The sequence below is a fragment of the Puma concolor genome, chromosome A2 (genome assembly GCF_028749965.1).
Source record: "Puma concolor isolate L17-30 chromosome A2, mPumCon1.1.hap2, whole genome shotgun sequence".
In the NCBI taxonomy this organism is placed as follows: domain Eukaryota; kingdom Metazoa; phylum Chordata; class Mammalia; order Carnivora; family Felidae; genus Puma; species Puma concolor.
In genome coordinates this window covers 57,426,392-57,452,478 of record NC_141668.1, presented here as the reverse complement: position 1 = coordinate 57,452,478, position 26,087 = coordinate 57,426,392, and the positions used below count along the sequence as shown (strand labels likewise).

The window sequence follows — 26,087 nt, the reverse complement described above, 5'->3', positions numbered from 1 at the left end:
CCCAATTACTACATAGGTATGCATGTAATCATAGATAACATACAATAATTTTATATACTTAAAAATGTATATGAAGGGCTACATATTGTTTAAATTCCTTTTAACTGTATTTTCTTCACGCAACATCATGTTTTTGTTTTAGCTTTTAGTTAGAAGGTATTGTCTTTAGGTACATAAATTATACCCTTAGGTGTGAAGGCATATGACAGGTGTAAGCAAAAGATATGATTATGAAGGAAACACATATTTAAATAGCAGATTCCCGTAAGGCAAAGGCTATTGTGTATCTTAAATTATGTATTCGTAATTTTGATTTAGTGGTATACTTCTTAAAGAAAATGAGAAATTGACATAATAAACTTGGAGTGGAGGTACAACAATGTCAAGTATTATATATAAGGAACCAAGCTGTAAAACATCGTGAGAGACTCTAGAATAAGGGACATCCACCAAGAAGGGTGGAGAATTCCAAATACTCTGGGGTCCCAGTCCTAGTCAGCCCCTACTTAGGCTTCTTTCCCTTTGGCTGTCTCTCCAATACTCCTGTCCACCTGCCTTAATTTCCTGTGTTTACAAAGGCTCTGTATCACTTCTCAGCCCAGTTAAGAGTTATAGCCCTGGCAAGAACTACTCTTTCTCTTCCTTTCCCTGGAAACCTTGCCACCCAGCAAAATCTCCTAAAAGTCCCCCACATGCCTCAGGAACTCTCTTGCAAATGTCTTCCTTTTGGCAAATTATTTTGCATTTCTTACTTGCTGCATTATTCATGCGTTTAGTCTGAGAAAACTCCTCAAGGCTTCGTCCTTTTGACACAAATTTCTAATTTCCCATACCTGTTGTTGTATGACTAAAGCATAAGCAATTATAAGTAATTTTAATAACTCAGTGGCTTCTTGAGTGATATTTCTCTAGGACTCAACTGTCATACCATATAAAATGAAGGATATTGTTTTTATAATAGACAAAAATATTAATGAGAAAGTCTGAAAGTTAGACCAATAAGAGTGCTGGTCTCTCACCCAAATACTAGATAAATGCCGGAAGCACCACCACGGGGTGGCAGTGGGACAAACTTCCTATAAAAGAATTATTTGAAGATATCACTTAATACCTCTACAAATCAATTTTGTTTACATTCCCTTATTTGATGTTCACAACAAAAGGTTAAAGGAAAAGTGATATTTAAGCCCGAAGACTACTCTTCCTTCTAATTTTCTATTATCTTCACATGTATAATTACAGACTACTGAGACAAAAAGCTACATATAGACATGCTTTTTGGAATGTCAAATCAAGGAGGTAAACACACTGAGAAGAGTGTTCCCTAGAGGGGCCTGCCTACCCTCTGATAAAGTCCACTTGGCTGTGGACATTTTTATGAAATATTTAAATTAGGGCAAATCAACCTAGGTATCTGTAATATCTGGACAATTTTATGATTCCAAACTGCATTAAGATAACAAAATATTAGGCGAGACTATAATAATCTACAGTTGAAACTGGCAATTCTGTTTTGCTACTGTAACCCCAGCCACATGTCTCTGATAGAAGGCATGGAATATGGTGTGAGCCATAATAAATGTTCATTCTCTTCGCCACATACACACACTGGCACCCACAGAATGTTCTCTCACTCCATACAAACTCTACACAGTGTCTGGGACTTAGACATATCTTCTCTACTCTATTTATATTTGTGTCTTGAATGCCATATATGACAATGTTATGGGTTAAATTGTGCCCTCCTCAAAATTCATATGTTGAAGTCCCATTGCCCCATACCTCAAAATATAGCTGTATTTGGAGAAAAGATTTTTAAAGAGATAATTTAGTTAAAATGAGGCCCTTAGGAAGCAGCCCAAGTTCAATATGACTATGTCCTAACAAGAAGAGAAAGGGACACCATGGGTATCAGAGAGATGATCATGTGAAAAGGCAGCAAGAGGGAGGCCAGTGACAGCCAAGGAAAGAGGTCTCAGGAGAAGCCAACTTGCTAGCACCTCAATCTTGGACTTCCAATTTCCAGAACTGTAAGGAAATACATTCTTGATGCTTAAGCCATCCAGTCTGCAGTGGTATTATGTTATGGCATCCCCAGCTAACTAATATAAAGCAAAGAATATAAGTCCTGGACACTTTGAGTATACCAAATGACCTCCTCTGCAGTCAAAAGAAAGCATCACTTGGGGTCTTGAGTTCTCAAACACCCTCAACTACAGATCCAAGTTTCTGTTTTGTCCTATACCAAGAACTGCCTGTTCTTTTGGCTTTGCACATGGCTTGTTAGTTTTCCTTTATATCATGGATTCCTGTGACAGATAGGAGCCCAGCAGCTTTAAATCCTGAGCATTAAGAAACAAGCTCTACATAGTCTGGTCTCAGGCACACTGTCTAAAAGATAATCAGAAATTCCCATGAAAAGTAACCTCTTGCCGTCAGATCTTCTAGGTATCATTGTACAGAATGTGACTATCAACTTCTTCACTGTGATTTCCACTGATAAAACAACCCCACTTGTATTACTTAAACTTTGATATACAACACATTCTAAGAAGTTTCCTAAATTGGTTTTTTAGCAGGTTCCGAAAATTTATCCTACCACACTCACTGTACTATACAGTTAAATTTGCATTAAAAAATCCTTGTAACTGCTTAAGTCTGGTTTCTGAAATGACTTTGCAGTTTCCAGTTCCTTCTTATTAAGGTACCAGTGCTAACCAGTAGCCAAGGTAAGTTTCTGTTTTCATTCTGCCTGAATTCCTCTTCATCTAGTTTCTGTTTTCTATGCTATTATTTTCTATTTGGGGATTGATCTCTTCTCAGTGTCTGGATCCTTACTTCTGAATCTCTGCTTATATAGCTCTCCAAAATATACACAAGAACAACATTTAGTAATAAATGTCTATAAGCATTTTTATCTTTTAAAACCTTGGCTGCCTACATATTTATTGCTTCAGAAATGACACCTACTTTTTCTCAACTCAGCAATACTGTTCACCAACCCAAGCACCTGTGCTTTTTTCTGTCATATTGGGAATACTGGAGGATCACTATAAACCCCTCATGGGAAGAATCATTTCCAAATGATGTCTGAACTGAAAGCTGATCTCATGGTGGCAGGGGTGATATTTACAATATTTAATAACAAGTAAGGCATAGGCACAGAACAATCAATACTGATACCTAATGTTATGCAGCAAAAATAAGGTATCTTTAAAATTATCATAAGAAAGGTCTAAAGGTACATTAACATTCATTAAATATACTCCTGTTGGCCCTGGCTTTGTTAGGGCATAACACTATGACACTTGCTGGTCACCTGAGAAGCACAGGATCAAGTCATAATTATTGCCACCCTGTCCCCCACGGGACTGGTACTCTGCAATATCCCTGATACTGTTGGCATCATTTCCCCATCGCAGACTTAAAGCTTTGTGAGGCTGCAAAAAAACCCAAGTGCTGTTCCTGCCTTATTAAGCAGATGAATCTTAATCTACTGTGGGTGAGTCAACCAGATCCTCACCCATTCATTCACTCATTCCATTCAAGTTAACTGAGTTCCAAATATGAACCAGATACGAAATTTATTTTTAAAATTTAATGAATAAATGAAATAGTATGACTAGGTGCAGTATGAGTGGACAAATTAGCAAAGCCACTTTGCTCACTAATTCTCTTTGTAGCACAAATATGAAATATTCTCAAAATAAAAAGCCTTAACACAGAAGACACAGTGGGCAGGAAATGTCCTCCCATTTACAGAGACTAGGACAGAGGAGGGAGATTTATATCCAAGATATCATGGATAGGCTATGTTCCAGCCTCAGAAGCTGTCATTAGTTGAGAGGAAGAAGAGAAAAGAAAAGCAAAATAATATTTCATAGTGGTGGCAACATATAAGGTTATTTGACTCTTATCAAAAATATTTATTTATACTCTTCTATTTTCAAATTAATACTATTAGAAATCTCTGGGTTTTCTATAACTTACTACAACCCTGAAGAAATTTATGCTCCATTTTATATCTAAAGAAACTCATTATTTTGTAGCTTGCACTATTTCTCAGTTCTTCGGTTGCAGATTACTGGTTTAGCTCTCAGTGAATTTTACTGTATTTGGGCCTGGATCTGGAACCACAATCCCTAAATCTAACACAAGAAGAGTTAAATCATAAGCCTCTGAACATCCACTTCCTTATCTGCAGGGCACAGGCAGAATTAATGGGACTGTATTAGAGAAGCTGTTGTTTGCGCATTCTGGAATTTCTTTTAGAACATGAACTTCTTGAAGACAGAAATTATGGTCATATTCACATTTGCCTTACATATGACAGGTGCTAAATAACTGTTCTGAATGAATGACTGAATACATTAGCATACTGTGGACAGGCCTCTCCAAGACTGGGTTTAGTACTGAGCAAATTTGAAGAAGAGCATGGGCAAACCACAGTAAGAGTGACAAATGAAGGGGAAAATCTGGAATTTATCTGAAATGAGGTAGCCTATGAGTATGTAGCCTAATGAGGAAATGTGTTAAATTTAAGGAAGTGTAGTTGTCTCAAATGTCTGAAAGAAGTAAATATAGAATGGTCCTGGTGAAAAAGGCTTCTCCCATTGACTGCAAGATCCATGAGAGCAGGAAAGATGTCTCATTTATCATTTTATCCCCTGTACTTATGCCACAGATCAGGCAGTCACTATTTATTAAATGATGAATGAATGAATATATGAATGAATGAATTCATTAATGGTGTTCAAAAGGTAGCTTTGTGCTTAAGCATAGACAGACTTTATTCATAAAAGGAAAAACGATCAAAAGCAGAATGACCTGCCTTTTTAGTGGTGAGTTTTTCAGTGTTGAGGCTGATGAAATAGAATCTGGATGATCATACAGTGGGTTTCTTTCAATTTTACGATATTCTGATCTATGCACTGATCTATCCATTGAGCTACTATATATTTCCTGGGTCAACTGATTCTGATAATTATACCCAATATAAATGTGACTGATATTCACTCAAATTGCTTCACCGGTAAGTTTCTCCAACCATCTTAGAAATTGTGATATTATATGATTATAACTATTCCTATATAATATATAACTTTAGATAATCCTGTCACAGATAGGCTTTGATAGTCTATAATTTTATTTGGTAGAGTGTTTTAGAGAGATATATCAAATCCCTTGTTCCAGGGATTCTTTCCAACTACCTTATCTAATATCCAGAAACTATTTATATTTTATATCCCAATCATTAAAATGTTTAGTTTTTTTCCTAAACATAGGAACAACTGTCAAAGTCACATCTTCACAGTTAATTATAACTAGGCCTCTCTCAAGGTCTATTTCCTGTACAAAGTACTTTGTCACAGAATTATTTCTACTTGAGCACTATTTAAATAGTCAGGATTGTAGCTTTTCTAAAACTCTTTTAAACAGTGGAATGTTTTGGAAATACAGTCTCCTTTATTAATGTAAGAGCCCTGCCCGCAAACTTGAGTTAATTCTGTTGAGTCAGGACTTACAGATAGATTCCTGAATTTACCGAGAGCTTTAAATGTAGTGTTCCAAGTGTCCTTTGCATCTAGAAGTCAAGGAGTGCATTAATGTAGTTGTCACTGTAATATTTAATAAGGAACCTTGTGTAAGATTTTAGAAACTTTCCATTTAAAGGTGTTTTTTGCTCCAAAATAACAGACACTATCAATATACAAATAGGGCTGGGAAGGCAGGAGAGCTGGTCAATTGTACTTTGCATTCCCAGGACATAGAAAAATGGAATTTAAGAAGTAGGTAGTCCAAACAGAAAAAAGTCTTCAAGTTCACTGTTTTTACTATGTGCAATAGTTGAAATTAACTGTCAAATGAGCTTTGAATCAGACTAAATGTAAATATAATAAGTAACAACTTATGGTTAACACAAGCACGTCTGCTGTTTGCCACAAAACCATAAGGGAAGCGGCAGGACTGAACTGCAGGACTGATGACAACAGATCTCACTACTTTTCATGTCTAATATGTTTTGTAAGTCCTTTAAGATAATAAGCATTCATTCAGTGACTTTCTACATGTAAACTCAACTGCTGACCAATGCTTTTTTTTTCTGCCATGTTTATAATTATTTGTTTACATGCTTAGCTCTGCCACTTGATAGAAGGTGATGTAGTAATGGAAAGATTTTCTTTATGTCTCATGCTGTGCATAGTGCTTTAGATATGGTAGAACAACATGAATATTGTTTTCTCAGAAATAGTTACTTCATTAAGAATTATAGGCCTCCTTCCATTATTTTTGCCAATGAGAAAAAAGAAGAGGGGAAAGAGGAGGAGGAGGAAGGTGAAGAGGAAGAGAAAGAAAGGGGAAAAAGCAAAGGAGGGTGACATACAGCAGAATGCCATAATTAAAGCAATCAATTCCCATTTAAATTTATTTGGATCATTGTTCGTGCATATGATACCAGATTTGGCACAAATCAGTGATCTTTAATGCTAACTGATAGGCTGGTTGATCACTGTGTCCATGTTAGGTCACTGTCATGTTCTAGGCAACCCTAAAAAAGATTTCCAACGATGCTGCAGAAATCGTACTTAGACATTTAAAAGCTTTTCACACCTTCTCCATGTTTTAAATTTAGTGTGCAGGTGAATACACCTAATACTGGTCTTCATAAATCTAAATAACTGCTTTAACAAATACTTTTTCCATAATTTCCAAAACTCCAGCTAAAATTTTAATTAGCAAGATGTGTTCTCATATCTCTCCCTATCAAATTTTGCACCTTGTGTTCAATTTAAGTTTTGCCTTTTTCACAAAACAGCCTGTTTCCAAGTCATCAATCCTTCTTGCTACTTTTCATGACTCTCTTGACCTATAAAAACAGCCCATGTCCCTTCATTACCATGGGATTAACTATTGTAATTATTTGAGCTATGGCACAAAATGCTAGACAATGATTTCAAGTGTCATCCTTCCCAGTTGCCACTTTTATTTTTATCAGTGACTTTCGTGTTTTGTACCTGGGGTGAAAAACTATCTCAGTTTGTCTGGGACTTTCCTGGTTTCAACAATAAAAATGCCAAGTCTCAGGAAATCCCTCAGTCCTGGGCAAACTGGGAAAGGTTGTTTACACTAACTGCACTGAAAGGACTCTAAAAAATGATAATTGGGGAACAGTTTTTTAGCCTTCCCTCTCAAATTGCAGTTCCCAGTTGGAGATTTTTCTGCTTCCTCTCAAATCCCTGTTTGGAATAGTGATCTATTTAGCCCCCTCAGGAGTTCACCATATCCTGTCTTTCTTCCCCACCCACCACGTTCTTCAAGACACATTTCCCAGATTTGCTCAGTGTGCTTTCTGGGTGACCTAAGCCTTCTAATATTTTTGTTTGTGCAATAAAAGACATTTGTCTTCCCAGGCATCTCCATGTTCACACAAAAAAATAAACAAGTAAATAAAGGAGTCCAGATTTATGTCACAGTCCCCATCAATGATGGTCTGTTCTTAGACTGTCTTCAGATTCCCCACCTGTCAAAAAAACATTATCTGCAGCACTCAGATCCTTTAGTGACAACACAGAAAACCCAAGGGAAATTCTCTTACATAATTCTCTTACATTACAAGTATGTATTATCCATACCAATATTTTTCATTAGTTCTAATATGCAGAATTAGTGCTTTATATTGCCTGAGGTAAAAGGATAATGCAGACCTAGGTCTGCCAACTCTCTACAATTCTGCTCATTCTGTGGCTCTGGAACACCCATCATTTCTCAGACATCTAAGATTTGCCTATGATCAAGAAACAAGGAAGCATAACTTTCAAATGATCATTGCAAGATTGCTTAAAATTCATTTGAGGAGTTTCTGGGGATGATGGCATAGTAGGAGGACTCTAGCTCAACTCATCCCACAGATACAACTAGATAAAACTCATACCAGTGTAAATCACCAGTGTAGGAAATCTCTACAACTAAATTTAGAAAAGAGGCCACATGCAAGAAGGTAAGAAGGGCAGAGGTGCAGTTGGGAAGTGAACTACAGGACTGTCCACAGGAGGAGGGAACGCCAAGGGTACACAGAGGGGAGAGAAATAGATCCCCCCACACCAGGGAGCTCCCACAAGGAAGACAAATCCGCATGACATTTGACTTTGAGAACCAAAGGGGCTGAGTTTCATGAGTTCTTATAACTAGCAAGACTTAAAACTTAGAATTAAAAAAAGGGGCACCTGGGTGGCTTCGTCAGTTGAGCATCTGACTTTGGCTCAGGTCATGATCTCACGGTTTGTGGGATTGAGCCCTGAATTGGGCTCTCTGCTATCAGCACGGAGCCTGCTTTGGATCCTCTCCCCCTGTCTCTTCCCCTCCCCACTCATGCTCTTTCTCTCAAAAATAAATAAACATTAAAAAACAAGTTTAAAAAAGAAAAACACAGGCTCAGCTCTAGGAGAGAGAGATGGTGAGAGAAAACTGAATCCCCACCCTTAAAAATCAAGCACAACAAACAGCCTGTGGAGATAAAGCATAAAAACACAGTTTGAAAGGCACCTGGGGCATATGGGAGGGAGATTTATTTCAGAGCTTATCCAGAGGAACAGAAATCTCTGGAGAACTCCTCTGGAAACAAAGCAACTGATAGGCACCATTTCCCTCCCCCCACCCCCCAGCATAAACACACGACCACCTGCTGAACTCCATACCCAACTTGATAACACTGCCACCCCATGACCCTTTCCCATGCTGTGCTTCAGCTAACCCCCCTCCAGACAGCCTGCCTCACTCTTCATGCTGCAGGGCCCCTCCCGCAGAGGAACCACCATGCCCAAAGATTGTTAGCACGGCCATCCTGCTGCCTCACCCTGCTATGCTGTGCTTCCACAGAGATGGACAGGCCGCTTCAGTCCAGGCACTGCAGGGTCCCTCAGATAGAGAATCTGGGGCACACAAAGCTTGCTAGCACCTCTCCCAGGCTGTAACTCTCATCTCTCTTGCAGTACTTCAGTGCATCTGCCCTCTGCAATATGCTCTTGACTGGAGCCAGACATCACGGGCCTGGAAGTGTGCAATCAACTCCATACAGTGGATATCACCATTCCAAAGTGACTCCTACCACAGAGAGAAGGGAGAATAACCACATGCACCAGTCAGATGGAAGCCCCAGCAGTGGGCTGGAGGCAGACAACTGGTCTGACTGCAGGGCCTGCCCACCAAAAAAGCTTCTCAGGGGACAATATGGAGGGAGTACCTTACAGTTTGGTGCTACTGCATCTCTGGCAATGCCTGGTCTGAATCAATTGAAGCCCAAGGCATCCCCAGACTGGTCCACTAATACCACAGAGACCAAACATTGCCTACAATGGGCAAAAGAAGCCACTGGAGATGTCTGGACTGAAGGAAAAAGCAGCTTAGCCATAACAGCAAAATGCATGCAACACGCATAGCAAGCAAACACCCCTGAAGTGCCAGGTTCTGGTGAACAGGGAACACTGCAAGGGAGAGCACTAAAGAACCTCTTTTTCATAAGGCCATTACTTTCAAGAGATGGAAGATCTTCTGGGGAAGCAAAGAGAAATCCAGATCCAGGAAGCACAGAGATCCCCCAACAAAGTCAACCCAAGGAGATGCACACCAAGATACATAGTAATTAAGATGACAAAAAATAGTGATAAAGAGAACATTTTTAAAGCCAGTTACAAACAAGGGAAACCCCATAAGGTTATCTGCTGATTTTCCAGAAGAAACTTTGCAGTCCAGAAGGCAGTGGCATGATATATTCAAAGAGCTGAAAGGAAAAAATTCTGTAGCCGAGAATACTTCATCCAGCAAAGCCATCATTCAGAATACAAGGAGAGGTAAATAGGTTCCCGGACAAATAAAATTTAAAGGAATTCATGACCACTAAACCAGCTTTACAAGAAATGTTAAAGGGAAATATGTTAGTGGAAAGAAAAGACCATAAGCAAGATTAAGGAAAATAGGAAGCACAAAGCAGTAAAATAAGTATACGTGTAAAAATAAGTCAGGGGATTTGCAAAATAATGAATGTGACGTATGGCACCATATACCTAAAATGTGGGGAGCAGACAAGTAAAGAATGGGTTCAAACAAAAGTGACCATCAACTTATTATAGACTTCTATCTATGGAAGATATTATATACAAACTGAATGGTAACCACAAATCAAAAACCAGTAATAGATATGCAAAAAATAAAGAGAAAAGAATCCAAGTATATCACTAAAGAAAGCTAACTAGATGTGAGAGAAGTTAGCAAGAGAGGAAAGGAATGGAGGAAAACTACAAAAACAATGAAACAAGTAACAAAATGGCGATAAATACATACCTATCAATAATTACTTTGAGGGGCGCCTGGGTGGCTCAGTCGGTTGGGTGTCCGACTTTGGCTCAGGTCACGATCTCACGGTCCGTGAGTTCGAGCCCCGCGTGGGGCTCTGGGCTGATGGCTTGGAGCCTGGAGCCTGCTTCCGATTCTGTGTCTCCCTCTCTCTCTGCCCCTCCCCCGTTCATGCTCTGTCTCTCTCTGTCTCAAAAATAAATAAACGTTAAAAAAAATTTTTTTAAATTAAAAAAAAATAATTACTTTGAATATAAATAAATTAAATGCTCCAATCAAAAGACAGGATGACAGATTAAAAAAAACAAAAACAAAAACAAAAACAAAAACAACACCAATCTGTATATACTGCCTACAATGGGCTCATTTCAGACCTAAGAACATATGCAGATTGAAAGTGAAAGGATGGAGAAGGATTTATCATGCAAATGGATGTGAAAAGAGAGCTGAAGTAGCAAAATTCAATACTTAAATTGGACAAAATAGACTTTAAAACAAAGACTGTAAAAAGAGACAAAGAAAGACACTATAATCATTAAGGGAACAATTCAACAAGATCTAATAATTGTAAATAAATATGCACTCAACATGAAAGCATCCAAATAGTTAAATTAGTTAATAACAAATATAAAGGAAGCAATCAATAGTAATATAATAATAGTAGAGGACTTTAATACCCCACTTACATCAATGGACAGATCATCCAAACAGAAAATCAAACAAGGAAAAAATGGCTTTGAATGACACATTGGACCAGATGGATTTAATAAATACATACAGAACTTGCCATCCTAAAACAGCATAATACATATTTTTTCACATGCATATGGAACATGCTCCGGAATAGATCACATGTTAGTGCGTAAACAAGTCTCAACAAACTCAGAAAGAAGGAAGTCATTCCGTGTATCTTTTCTAACAACATGGCTATGAAAGTAGAAATCATTCACAAGAACAAATATGGAAAGAGCACAAATACATAGATATTAAATAACATGCTACTAAACCATGAATGGTAAAAACAAGCAATAAATTAGGAAATAAAAAAAAATGGGGACAAATAAAAATGAAAACACAACAGTCTAAAATCTTTGGGATTTAGCAAAAGCTGTTCTAGTAGGGAAGTATTATACATTGTATTTTATAATACAAATCTACCTCAAGAAGCAAGAAAAAGGTCTTTTTTGCAACCTAACCTTTTACCTAAAGGTGACATAAAAAGAAAAAAACAAAATTCAAAACCAGTAGTAGGAAGGAAATAATAAAAAGTAGAGCAGAAATAAATGAAACATAAACCAAAAAAAAAAAAAAAAAAAAAAAAGAACAGATCAATGAAAGCAGGAGCTGGTTCTCTGAAAAGATCAACAAGATGGATAAACCTTTAGCCACATTCATCAGAAAGAGAAAGAGAGAGAGAGAACTCAAATAAAATCAATAATAAAAGAGGAGATATAACAACTGACACAACAGAAATACAAATAATCATAAGAGAATACTACGAAAAATCATATGCCAACAAATTGGACAACCTAGAAGAAATGGATAAATTACTAGAAATATATAATCTCCCAAAATTGAACCAGGAAGAAGTAGAAAATTTGAACAGACTGATTATCAGCAACGAAAGTGATCAGTAATGAAAAAACTCCCAATAAACAAAAGTCCAGGACCAGATGGCTTCACAGGCCAATTCTACCAAACATTTATTTATTTTTTTTTAAATAATGTATTTATTTTGAAAGAGTGGGAAAGAGGGAGGAGGGGAGGGCCAGAGAGAGGGAGAGAGAGAGAATCCCAAGCAGGCCTTCCATTGTGAGCATGGAGCGTGACGTGGGTCTCGAACCCACGAACGTGAAATCATGACCTGAGCTGAAACAAAGAGTTGGGCACTTAACTGACTGAACCATCCAGGCACCCCTCTGCCAAACATTTGAAGAAGAATTTATTCTAATCAATCAACCAATCAATTGAAAAAATTAATACCTATTCTTTTCAAACTGTTTCAAACAATAGAAGAGGAAGGAAAACTTCCAAATTCATTCTTTGAGACCAGCATTTCCTTGATACCAAAACCAAATAAAGACACTACAAAGAAAGAGAGCCACAGGCCAATATCTCTGATGAATATAGATGCAAAAATCCTCAACAAAATATTAGCACACTAACTCCAACAATACATTTAAAAATCCTTCACCATGATCAAGTGGGATTTATTCCTGGGATGCAAAGGTGGTTCAATATTTGCAAACCAATCAATGTTATATATCACATCAATAAGGGAATGAATAAAAAACATGTGATTATTTCAAGAGATTAAAAAAAAAGCATTTGGCAAAATATAACATCCATTCATGATAAAAACCCTCAAGAAAGTAGGTTTAAAGGGAACATAGTTCATAAAAACCTTATATGAAAAACTCACAGTGAACATCATACTCAATGGGAAAAAAACAGAACTTTTCCCCTAAGGTCAGGAAAAACACAAAGATGTCCACTCTCACCACTTTTATTCAACATAGTACTGGAAGTCCTAGCCATAGAAATAAGAGGAAAAAAGGAATAAAAGATATCCAAATTGTAAGGAAGAAGTAAAACTCACTATTTGCAGATGACATGATACTAACTAACATGATACTATATAGTTTTACTATACAGTAAAAACTCCATCAAAAAAACTTACTAAAACTGATAAATGAATTCAGTAAAGCTACAGGATATAAAATCAATGTACAGAAATCTGTTGCATTTCTATATACTAACAATGAGGCAACAGAAAGAGAAATTAAGAAAACAATCCCATTTACAATTGTAACAAAAATAATAAAATACCTAGGAATAAACTTAACCAAAGAGGTGAAAGACCTGTACTCTGAAACTACATAACACTGATGAAAGACATTGAAGATGACACCAACAAATGGAAATATATTTCATGCTCAAGGATTAGAAGAACAAATATTGTTCAAATGTCTATACTATCCGAAGTAATCTACAGATTTAATGCAAACTCTATCAAAATATCAATAGTATTTTTTTACAGAACTAGAACAAATAATCCTAAAACTTGTGTGGAACCACAAAAGACCCCAAATAGCCAAAATAATCTTAAAAAAGAAAAACAAAACTAGAACTATCAAAACTCCAGACTTCAAATTATATTACAAAGCTGTAGCAATCAAAACAGTATGGTACTGGCACAAAAAAAGATATTAGATCAATGGGAAAGGATAGAAAGCCCAGAAACAAACCCATAATTGAAGTAGAAATGTTGGGGTTCAGAGCCAATGCCCAAGCCCAAGAAAGAATTCTTGAAACGTCTTTGGTGAAAAAAAAAGGTGGTTTTATTAAAGCATGGGGACAGGACCTGTGGGCAGAAAGAGTGCCCTGGGATTGTGAGGAGTGATTGATTATATACTTGGGAGATGGGAGATGCCGGGAGGTAAAGATAAAGGAAAGTTTCCAAAAGGAATTTTATATTCATATGCTAAAGAAGACTCACAGGATCTTGGAGGCTATTGTCAAGCTAAAGTTGTTTTTCCCTCTAGGAAAGCATTAACACTAAGACAGTTGGGAGTTCCTGGAAGAATGTCATACTCTCCCTGCCTCAAGTATTTGTCAGTGAGCTACAGTTATAAGGCAATTTAATTTTATATACCTTTTCTTCTGCTTTTGTTCCTCACATCAATGATTATATGGTCAATTAATCTTTAACAAAAGAGGTAAGAATATGCAATGGGAAGAAGACACATGGTGTCTCTTTAACACATGGTGTTGGGAAAACTGGACAGCTATATGCAAAAGAATGAAACTGGACCACTTTCTTACCCTATACACAAAAATTAACTCAATATGGATTAAAGACCTGAATGTGAGGCCTGAAACCATAAAATATCCTAGACAAGAACACAGGTAGTAATTTCGCTGACATGGCCATAGACATGTCTGCTGAGGTCAGAGAAATAAAGGCAAAAATCAACTTTTGGGAATACATCAAAATAAAAACTCCTGAAGAGTGAAAGAAACAATCAACAAAAGTAAAAGGCAACCTACTGACTGGGAGAAGATAGTGGCAAATGACATATCCAATAAAAAGTTTGTATCCAAAATATATAAAGAATTTATACAACTCTACACCCAAAAAACAAATAGTCCAATTAAAGAATAAGCAGAAGACATAAACATTTCTCCACGAAAGACATCCAGATGGCCAACAGACACATGAAAAAACTCTCCACATCACTCACCATTAGGGAAATGCAAATCCAAACTATAATCAGGTATTACTTCATACCTGTCAGAATAGATAAAATCAAAAACACAAGGCAACAATGTTGGCAAGGATGTGAAGAAAAAAGGAATTCTCTTGCACTGTTGGTGTGAATGCAAACTGGTGCAGCCACTGTGGAAAACAGTGTGGAAGTTCCTCAAAAATTAAAAATAGAACTACCCTATTATCTCGTAATTGCACTCCTGGATATTTACTCAAAGAATACAAAAACACTAATTCAAAAAGACCTATGCACATCTATGTTTACTGCAGTATTTGCAATAGCCAAATTATGGAACCAAACCAAGTGTCCATTGACAGATGAATGGATAAAGAAGATATATACAATGGAATATTACTCAGCCATAAAAGATGAAAACTTGGTATTTGCAACAACATGGATGGAACTAGAGAGTATAATGCTAAGCAAAATAAGTCAGTCAGAGAAAAATGAATACTGTATGATTTCACTCAAATGCAGAAGAAACCAAACAAATGAACAAAGGAAAAAAAGAGAAACAGACTCTTAACTCTAGAGAACAAACTGATGGTTTACCAGAGGGGAGGTGGGTAGGGGGGTGGGTGAAATAGGTGAGGAGGATTAAGAGTAAACTTCTCATGGTAAGCACTGAGTAATGTATAGAATAACTAAATCACTATATTGTACACCTGAAACTAATATCACACTGTATGTTACCTATATTGGAATTAATATAAATAACTTAATAAAGAAAACAAATTTAAAGAAAAAATGCATTTGAACAATGTATTTTATTTCAGTAAATTAAAAAAAAAAAAAACCCAAATTTGGCCAAATCATGGCCAACAAATTTTTTGTTACAAGCTTATTGTTATTGTGTCCCCTAAATTCATATGTTGAATTCCTAACCCTCAGTACCTACCAGTGTAATTATATTTGGTGATGAAATGTTTCATAGGTAATTGAACTAAAATGAGGTCACTAGGGTGGCCCTTAATCTAATCTAATGTCCTTAGAGGAAGACATTAGGACACAGACACATGGACCAAGATAAAACCCTGTGAAGGCACAAGGAAAAGATAACCATCTCTAAGGCAGCAGGGAGGTCTGGGGCAGATTCTCCCCTCCTGGTCCGAGAAGAAAGCAACCCTGCCAATACCTTCCTCTTGGACTTCTAGCCTTCAGAATTGTGAGAAAAAAAATTCTGTTGTTTAAGTCACCCTATCTCTGGTACTTTGTTATGGCAGCCCTAGCAAATTAATACAGTTTTCTAGTAGATAAACACAAAATATACCAAGTGGTCAAAATAGAGCTCTCATTAAAGATAGATTTAGAAACTTGCTTAAGGCAGGAACCCAGGCGGGTAGATTAATTACTTGCAGTGCATTTGAAGCTCTCACATGGGAACTTGGATTCATCCCTAAGCACACAGTAATCTTCTCAGCAATCAAAATGGAAAGAAATATAAAGGTTCTCTAAAAGTGTGAAAGGAGGATTTTAGATTTTTTTCTTCCAAACTATCAGTGAAACCTCTTAAAAACGGCTTTAGGGATGTTACATCAAGTCCTCTCTCCTAGTCTTCTCACAAATAACCTTGACTGCTAATCTCTTATTTTACCACAACCCACAGTATTCCACTCCACCCTGAAAAACAGAAAAATATGATACTCCCTCCTGAAGAGAATTTCTCCAGACACAGGAAATTGTGAATATAACTAAACATATATTAAATAGGAACTATATATCAAGAAAGAAAATGTTGATAGGTTCCTAAAAACAGACAGGGTGAATTATATGATATGTGAATTATATCTTAAAAAGATACTATGTATGTAGAACAAACAAACACACCACCTTTGTCAGTGTATCTCTTTCCTTTGGCCCTGTTTTTCACGGAAGTCTTGGAACCATCTAAATCACCTTGTTCATAGTGCTGTTCTACTTTCCCCTTGGGCAACATTTAGAAGTCATTATTGATTCAAAAGAGGAGATAAAAGTCTCCAATGAAAAGTCAGATGGCTGAGAAAGAAACACCACTGACCTTGGGCTTGCTTTCATAATTGCATTCAGAGAATATTCAAAGATTTTGTCATGCTGTTTTTCACTGGTAGCTGAGGCCATTAGACACTAATGTTACAGTTTTGTCAATCAGTCATTCTGGGAACTCCTCTATCCCTCTCTCCCGGTCAGCTTTTTTCTGGCAGCAGGCAAGGTGCTTCTACTAGGTATGGGCCCTGCTTTGAGAGTGAGGAATTAGAAAGAATAGAAGATCTGCCCCTGGACTTCCTGGGCCAGGTGAACCCATAGTCTTGGTGGGGTTTTAGATGGCTCCATCATGTCATCAGCAGTTAATAAAGTGGTATGCAGAAGATAGATATTGCTGGCAAAACTCAGTCACTTGGGATTTGATTTAGTGTAGAAGTTTATAGATGCAGGCCCATTACCCAGTCGCATAAGAAGGACCCCGATGACTAGCTTTGTGAATTACACCTGAGGGAGAAAGTTGTCTTGGTACAGGAAATAGTGCTGAGGTTAACTCACCTCACATTTTTAGTGGAAAATTGCTGTTGACTTCCCCAACATTCACCTCCTTCCATTTCCAAAAGTCTTTCAATTTCACCCGGTGGTCAATGATGCTCAAACCTTGTGTCCCTGGATGATTGTCGGAGGAGGAGCTTGTAACTCAGTTCTGGCCAAATGACCACTGGTTACAGCTCTCACTGATTGGCTGAGGGATGAACACCGCACCTAAATCGGTCCAATCATAGGGACCATTCCTGTGAGGTTATTAGGAAATGCTCTCTTGTCCTACCTATTAATAAGCATTTGCTCAGAAAAACAGAACCAGCAACAATGATGTACGCTAAAGATTTATTATGGTGATTTGACTTTCTACATTTGTGAGAGCTGGTCAGAGTCTTGCCTGGCTCTCTCCACTGTCTTGGCGCTGAACCTGAAGTCACAGGTCAGGCTGAAGGAAAGAAAAGATGGACATGGACTGGGGAAGAACAGGTACAACTAGAATCTGTCTGTCCCTGGCACCCACTCTGCTTTCTCCCTGACTTCAAATCTGCAGCCTCACTGCTGAGTATAACCCACGTTAGGTGGCGCTCTCGCTGTAGATTGGCATTCACACCTGGGCAGGATTTGGACAAGGGGAAGAAGGAGAACCTAGGGAAACTGGGGTTGCAGGTCAGGCAGCTGTCCTTCCACCCCTACCCTGCCAACAAACGGAGTCCGGGTCTGCAATAGGGCCTGAACTACACCCACCTTCCAAGAGTCACAGTGGCTGCTGCTTTACTGTGGCCTTTCAAATATTCCCAATATGCTGCTACCCTTGTAAGCAACACTCATATACCATTGTCTCGCTTGTTTGAATAGTTGGGTGGTGTTCAACTACTCAAAACAGTACATATTGCAAAAACAATTTCACTAGGTTATGTGAGTAATAGTGTTAAGTGCTATAAAGTGCTTAGTATGTTTATGCAACCTACTTGGCCTGTGAAAGGATAGCCCAGAACTCCTGGGCTGCTTCTGTGGAGCCCAAGGATGAAACCAATATAATCAAATGCAGAGAAGTGGGGGAAACAAGCAATCTGATTGCCGCCTTCAAGTCCTGAAGCCAGTAATGCCTGAAACTATCGTAGAGTTTTCAGGTGTGAGAGACAATAAATTCTTTGTGCTTTAGCCAGTTTGAGCTAGGTTTTCTGACACTAGCTCCTGATAGACTGCTAAGTGGCAATCTTAACATAGATCTGCTATGTTTGCTTTAGCTAACCTTTCTTAGTAGTTTTAAAGGGCAATCTTAAGCAGCATTAAATCTATCCTGGAGAAAACCAAGCGGCACTTAATTGATAACTTATTATTGATCAGATAAGGAGAAGAATGAAGATACTCTCCATTTTTAAGAAGATGAACAGGACACAGCTGGGTGGCTCAACCAGTTGAGCATCTGAGTCTTGATTTCAGCTCAGGTCATGATCCCAGGCTTGTGGGATCAGGTCCTTCTTCAGGCTCCTCTGCACTGTCACTGAATGTGGAGCCTGCTTAAGATTGTCTCTCTCTCCCTCCCTGCCCCTCTACCCCGCTCATGTTCTCTCTGTAAAATAAGTGAAAAAGGAAAGTAAAAGACCAACACAAAGAGAGGAAGACAAAGTTCCCATTGTCCCTGAATAGTCTCCTTTCATTAGACCATAATCAAACTCTTTTCTATCTCCCCTTCACACTTTCCTTCCTTTCAACCATGATGTAAGGGGACTGGGTGAGCATTAAGTACATATTTCCTGGGAGCAAAAGAGTATATTTTCTTCCCACAAAATAAATTTTTCTAGGAAGGAGTTTGGTAGCTAATTCTATTAAACAATTTAACCTGATACATGTAAGGTCAACATTACACCAAAGTTGCCAATCCCAAATTCTTTTTAAAAGACTGAGCTTGGTGGAACCAGTTTAAATAAAACTCATAACTTCATCATGACTAAGTTCTGATTTTTAAGTACTAATCATGCTTATATGGATATGCTAAATGTCCGGTAAATTCCAAGGGTTCAAGTGTAGACTTAAATATTAAGATCATTTAACAATCTGCCTCCAGGTACAAAAGGACAGACTCAAACATCTATATGAATAGAAATAAAAAGTCATAGGTCCTCTCCAAGTTACCCAAAGAAGAACAATTTAAAAAGGAAATGATGGCAGAGGATGAAATATGATACATAATATCTACGTTTGTCCGCCTCATCACCCTTCTCAGTGTCACCATCCCTTTAAATGTGGAAACACTCGTTGGAAAGAGAACATCTGGCTACCTTATTAACGAGTGCCTATAATCATTTTGTAATTCTACAATGAAAGTAAGGCATATAGATAGTTGTATTGATCACGTTAGTTAAAAACAGTTAAATGGGTGATGGGCATTTTAAGGAGGGCACTTGTTGGGATGAGCACTGGGTGTCATATGTAAGAGGTGAATCACTGGGTTCTACTCCTGAAGCCAAGACTACACTGTATGTTAACTAACTTGAATTTAAATAAAAAGTAAATAATGGTATCCTTGGAATGAAAAAAAAAACAAAACAAAAAAACAAAAAAAAACACCACTTTTCCCCAATAGGAAAATGAATTCAACAAGAAAAATGTACCAAGTGATTGACCAGTAAAACAAAGTTTTCTCAAAAGATACAGGAACAAGTGCATCATTACGTATATTTTGCAAAATCATCTTAACACACTGAAATTATTATTAATCTCAAACAATCTGTTTTTATTCAAGTATGTTTACATTTCAAATAAAATGCAGAGTTCTTAATTATTTCAGTTAGTTTTTCAATCAAAATTATTATTTTGAAATAATAAGGCTTTTATTAATTTCCTGTGAAAAGTTCATTCTATATAAATAAATGGAACTATTATATAACATGATTTTTTAAAATAATTTAAAAACTTTCTCTGATGGAATCACATATAAATTTGTTTGTCTAGAAGCAAGTTTTTCTGGCTTAACAAAGATTCTTTTATTTTCACAGAGAGGAAGGAAACTGTAATTCAGTGGTTCTCAAAGTGGGGTCCCTGGATGAGTAGCATCTGCATCACATGGGAACTTCCCAGAAATGCAAGTTATTGGGAACAACTGCATACCTGCTAAATTAGAAATTTGGGGGTGGGACCCAGCAGTCTGTGTTCCAGCAAGCCCTCCAGGCAGTTCTGCTGCTCTGAAATTGGAGAATCCCTGCAGCAGAGGTTGCCTGGTCTAAGGCCTTGCAGTAAGACTGGAGTATGTTTGCCAGTGTGCTCTAGGTAGCTGCTTGTAAATTGCTGCTACCCTTCTAAGCAACACTCATACCCATTTTCTAGTCTGTTTGAATAGTTGGGTGATTTTCAACTATTCAAAACAGTACATATTGCAAAAGCAACTTGACTAGGTTATGTGAGTAATATTATAAAGTGCCATAAAATGCTCAGTATGTTTATGTGTATGTGCTATGTGTGCTATGCCTCACACATAGGAGACATTATTATAATGTAGATAATTAGTATTCAAATTATTAGTCTTAGCTCACTTTTACTTCCTGCATAGCAAGACAAATAAACAGAAAAAAACACCCATAAAATATCGTGCTCATTATATACTCACAGACATTTAAACCCAAGAGGAACTTTAGAAGCTACCTAGTTCAAGCACCTTGTCTTACGGATGAGAGAAAACTGAAGCCCAGGGAAGCTGGGTTACAGGTGGAAAGTCTCTTAGGAAGTAATAGGCAAAGATCAGAAGCCAGGGGCTCTCAACTCCTGGACAACTCTTTTGCAGAAGAAGCCATCCTTGTTGTGTTCACTATAACAGCAGCAGCACATGCTCTGGAATTTTCTCCATTGGCATTACTAATTATTTTCCAGTACTGATATTTCCATCCTCACCCCCTCATATATGAACTGACACTATTATTCAGAATTGCAAAGCTTTTAGGTTAAAAACCTTCTGGATTACATAAGCCTAGGTATACATAAATAGAAAATCAAAGTAAAAAATACATGCAAAAGCCACAGATTTGTTCATTTAGTGAAATCTTGATGCTTGAATATGAGACAAACATCAGGTGCTAGATATGTACAAATTCAAGTTTCCTGTGTACACATAGTCACTTTTTATTTTGTGTTGTGCACTAATGTGTATACATGCAAGAAACCAACCCTCGATAATTACTTTATTCTGAAGAACGTCTTTGAGTTAACCTCACCTAACATAATGGTAATATATGATCTTTGGAACTTCACTAACATGGGAAACAACTTCATATAGAAGAAGGGCAAATTATGTGGGAATAAGAAAAAAAAACATCTATTTTAACTAGAAAAGCCTCTAGCAACATATGTTTTCATTATTCTCCTTTTTCTTTATATTGCCTCAAATATTCCTTAGACATTAAAAAATTACAGAAAATACAACTTACAGTAGCACAGTATGAAAATTCAAATTTTGAACCTTCTAGTTACAGCATAGTATGATTTGAATATATTCTCTCTGTTGTATTTTCTTTTCTTTTTCTATTGCATTTTCATATCACATATTCAAACCTGTTTATTAGCAGTGGCATTTCTTAGACCAATGCCATCCATTGATGTACTACATTCTGCCCCTTCCAGGAATCTAGGCATTGTCAAGGTCAAAACTTCATATGGTATTTTCTACATTACAGGACATGAAAATGTGCTGTATCCATCCCGCCGGGTATGAACAGTTAATTATCTGCTGTTGCACGCACCTCCTTAATTGGCCTCCACGTTAAGGCTTTAACACAGGAAGTGGAGGATCTGTGGCCTCCATTGAAAAACTGTTACATTGCAAGCTGAGCACTGAACTAAAATCTCATCCTAATGCATCATTAGAGAAAAAGCCTGAGGTACTGAAAGAACTATGATTTTTCCACTTCGGAAGTGCTTAAAGAAGTTTTAGATTAATGGCTTTTGATGCTTTTAATGATGTCAAGGATGGAATTTAAGTGCCTTATTAATTCCCTTGATTTGCTGCCAAATATTAAAGGAAATTCATGATTACTGAGTTAATCTTTTCTGATTATGAAATCCATTATAGGAAGAAAAATATAAAATTCAGAAAAATAAAAGTGATTCATAAAAATATTAGAATATATTTATAAGAACAGAATGTTTGGACATGGGTTTAAAATTCCTCTGGAAGGATTTGTTACAAGACTATAAGATATCTTTGTATATATTAATATTTAAGCCATTGCTTCATCCTTAAGTTGCACTTCATGTTTTTCATTTTTTAAACTCTTTTTAAACTTCCCAGCCACAGTCACAACACATGATGCGATGTAAACCTGAAGTGATTTGTTTAATCTTACTACCCTAATCAGCTAACAAGATCTCTGTCTTCTCAGATCTTGGAGCCTGGAAAAACCCAGTTATTAATTCCTTACTATCTCTTCCCGAAATTCTCTGGTTTGCTGACATGTTAATAAGATTCCAAGAATGTTCTAAGGAAAGCAAAATCACCACTAAAAATGATTGTGTCCTGAACTTACAAACTATTTCTTTCCTCCCTCTCCCTGAATTTATTTTCAACTAAAATAAATTCTGTCCTTGAATGTGTGTACATAACTCCCTGGGCAGGCTATGTTCTCTTATTATCAAATATAAATATTGAAAGCTTTAAAGACTGTTCTTAAACCTAATTCAAATTACCTTTGCCAGCATAAGAAATACCCCAGGGTAGGTGTATTAAAAGCTCTAAAAAGATTCTGCTTTTACTTTTTAGCCAAATGGACATGTTTTATTCAGGATCCCCAAACAAAATCCTTATTCAGCTCATTATATTACCTTTGAGGGTGTGTCTTTCCTTCCTTCACTTCTTCACCCTTTCAAACCCTTCACTCTGGCTCTCTGCATCTCTGGAGTTTCCCTCCTGCCTCAGGGCTTCACTGCATTGAGGAACGACCTCTTCTACCTTCCCTGGACTAAAAGCAGTGCTTGATCCTCCTTCAGGTTCATCATTTCTTTCCCAGAGAAAACATCCCTGACCCTTTGGATTCATAAATGGCCTTTCATATCTATATCCCTTGGCCTTCCGGCCTGTCCGTTGTAACTGTTGTTACAGATCTAATTTTACATTTAATTGTATAGTGTTTTAAATTGTTGCCTGTCTCTATAGCTTAGCAATACTGAAGTCAGGGATCATGCTCTTTCTTCCACCACTATTAACCTCAAGCATCTACGTGCCTGCCACAGAGAAGGTACACATACTCCATCTGTTGATTAAATACAATAAATGAATGACTGTCCAAAGCACATAAACACTGGCATGTGGCCAAAGGATTGAACATATGAGTAAGCACAAACCATCTCTTTGTGAACTCTACCAGCAGTTAGCATTTGTACTGCCCTAATTCCCTATGTAATCTCTGTCTTGCAAAAGCTTTCTGAAACACTCTGGTACACACACACACACACACACACACACACACACACACACACGTATGTTTGTATGAGCACATGAGCATTCACACCCACAGATATCAGTGTTTTGGGTGGTTACGACTGCTTCATTCAACAGTGATAAGTCAGGTTTTTAAAAAATAATTCTTCTCGGGGTGCCTGGGTGGCTCAGTCGGTTAAGCGTCTGACTTCGGCTCAGGTCATGATCTCACGGTCCATGAGTTCGAGCCCCGTGTCGGGCTCTGTGCTGACAGCTCAGAGCGCTGGAGCCTGTTTCGGATTCTGTGTCTCCCTCTCTCTCTGACCCTCCCCTGTTCATGCTCTGTCTCTCTCTGTCTCAAAAATAAATAAACGTTAAAAAAATTTTTTTAAATAATTATTCTTATTAAAAATCCCTGAGAGTTAAAGAACTACTCTGCACAATGATCCTGAAGAAAAAATCCAAGTTAGGCAGGGTTAGCTATGTCCCAAGATGCTAGGGGAAGGAAGATGGTGAAAACTCTAGTCCATGGATGCAAACAACAGATTTCTGATGATCAGTCATATTTTTTTTTCTGGCAGTCTTTCAATAGATGGTGGAAAAGTGCAGCAAGTTTCACTTAAAATGAAGTTGCTACTATGTCCCTATAAGTTTTAATGTGCATTTTTAGTTTTTTACTATTTTGCTATGTGCTATGTTTAAAAAATAATAATAAAACCAGATTTTGCAGACAGAAAACTTATTTCCCATTGGCTATTTTCCCTGAGTGTCCTCACCAGTCCTTAGTCTTTTCAGATGAAAAATGGGAATAATGTTAGCAAACTCCACTAATAAATAAAAGAGATGGAATATAGAAAGCTTGTGGCTCTGTGCCTGTGCACAGAGTATGTGTTTGCTTCTCCTCTCTCTAGACCCACTACAAGTAAAACTCCAGTGTTCACACTGGGAGCCTCTAGTTTATCTAGGTAACTGTGTGAGGTAATTATGCTAACAGCCATTTGTTTTGACTTAAAGAAATTAAAGCAACTTTGAAAGGGGCAAGGGTTTTATTGTCCTTTCTCAACAACAAAATGGCTTAATGTTTGGATTTGAAACATATAAAATTACATGTTTAATTATAAAATGTATCCTTGGATTTTGTGTTAAGCTGTGCTTTCACCAGGAAAAAATACTTTTTGACAAATGAAAAAAAAGTAATACTTTTCTGAGATTCTTTATGTACGCGTGTGTGTGCACACACCACATGCACACACACACACACACACACACGCACTCCATTTCCCTCCTACCATTCTCCCTCTTCCCCAAAACATACCCTATACTTCCTCAGAAGTAGAGAATGCAGTTGCTCTCAAAAACTCTAAGGAATGTATCAGTATTAAAGCTCCAGTTAAGTCTCGCCACTGCTTGGTCACAGGGTTTTTCATTCTGTCCAAAGCCGATTGAAGGTCTTGTAACACGTCTCTGTAGCTATTTCCATAGTGAGCACCCCAAGTATAGAGAAAATCATAAGCAGGTTTCCACATCATCTATAAAGGAAAAAAATTAGACTGGAGTAGTTGGAAGACAAACAGATATGAAAATAGATGCTTTTAAAAAAAGTTTTAAAAGCCTCTCAGGACATAAAAAAACTGGAATACTAATTATACATGGACTTACTTAATGTCATAGAAAACGTTTCAATAGCTATCTCTTCCATCTTATATCTTTGTGTTTCTATGCCTAGAAAAATTTTAAAATAATGACAAGTAGTGCCTCTTTTTTTTCTTGATCCATCATCTAAACATTGTTCATTGCCTTGATATGATATAAAATTCTTGGTGTAATTTTTTGATGTTACTGAGATAAACTTTTCACTCTCTGAAAGATTTTTAAGGTAAAAATAATGACTCTTTTATTTTAATACTATCTATGGTGAGCTTTATTACACGACATATCACAAGGAGCTATACAGTGTATTTAATGCTTTAAGTCATTTTATTTGAGCAAGGAAACAAGAAAAGATATACTTTCATGATCAAATCTTAAAAGGAAAGTAAAAATACAGTTCTCTAATTTAAAAATAATTTAATGAATCATTTTATAACCAAAAGAAAGATCAATATTCAATGTTTTATTATGCTTTCCCCAAGCACCTACCAATACCAATGACATCATTGTTTCCATAGAAATAAATGTACGTCAAAGAGGAACTTCATGTTCGAGCATGTATGTAATGGTAACCAAGGCAACCAGGCTCAGAGAGAATAAAGACAAAGGCCGACCAAAGAAGATAAATTGTAGAATAAACACACACACACACACACACACACACACACACACACACACACAGAAACACAATGAGCTTAAAATAAATTTTTCTAAGAAAATGAAAAAACGAGCCATGTACTACTTATAATTGGACTATTTGGAATATAAACTTTATTACCTCTACCTATTTGGGTTCACTAAACTAATTCATTTGTGATTTTATCACAAATGTAGGAACACAGACTGTGAGCTCAATATTATGCAGAGCTGCCCTCTTAAATAGAGCCTCCATTAACAGTAATATCACA

At 37.1% G+C, this 26,087-nt stretch overlaps 1 protein-coding gene across 5 annotated transcripts in view; it reads right to left on the bottom strand.

Moving 5' to 3' along the window:
* Nucleotides 1-24,556: 24,556 nt before the first annotated feature.
* The window catches only part of MACC1 (MET transcriptional regulator MACC1), a 104,705-nt gene continuing 103,174 nt past the window's right edge, over nt 24,557-26,087 (bottom strand). For all 5 annotated transcript variants that reach the window (XM_086694681.1, XM_086694675.1, XM_086694667.1 and 2 more), the window contains one exon: nt 24,557-25,058. In XM_086694681.1, the coding sequence (XP_086550807.1) occupies nt 24,846-25,058 (213 nt within the window). In that variant the 3' untranslated portion in view covers nt 24,557-24,845. The remainder of the gene's footprint in view (nt 25,059-26,087) is intronic.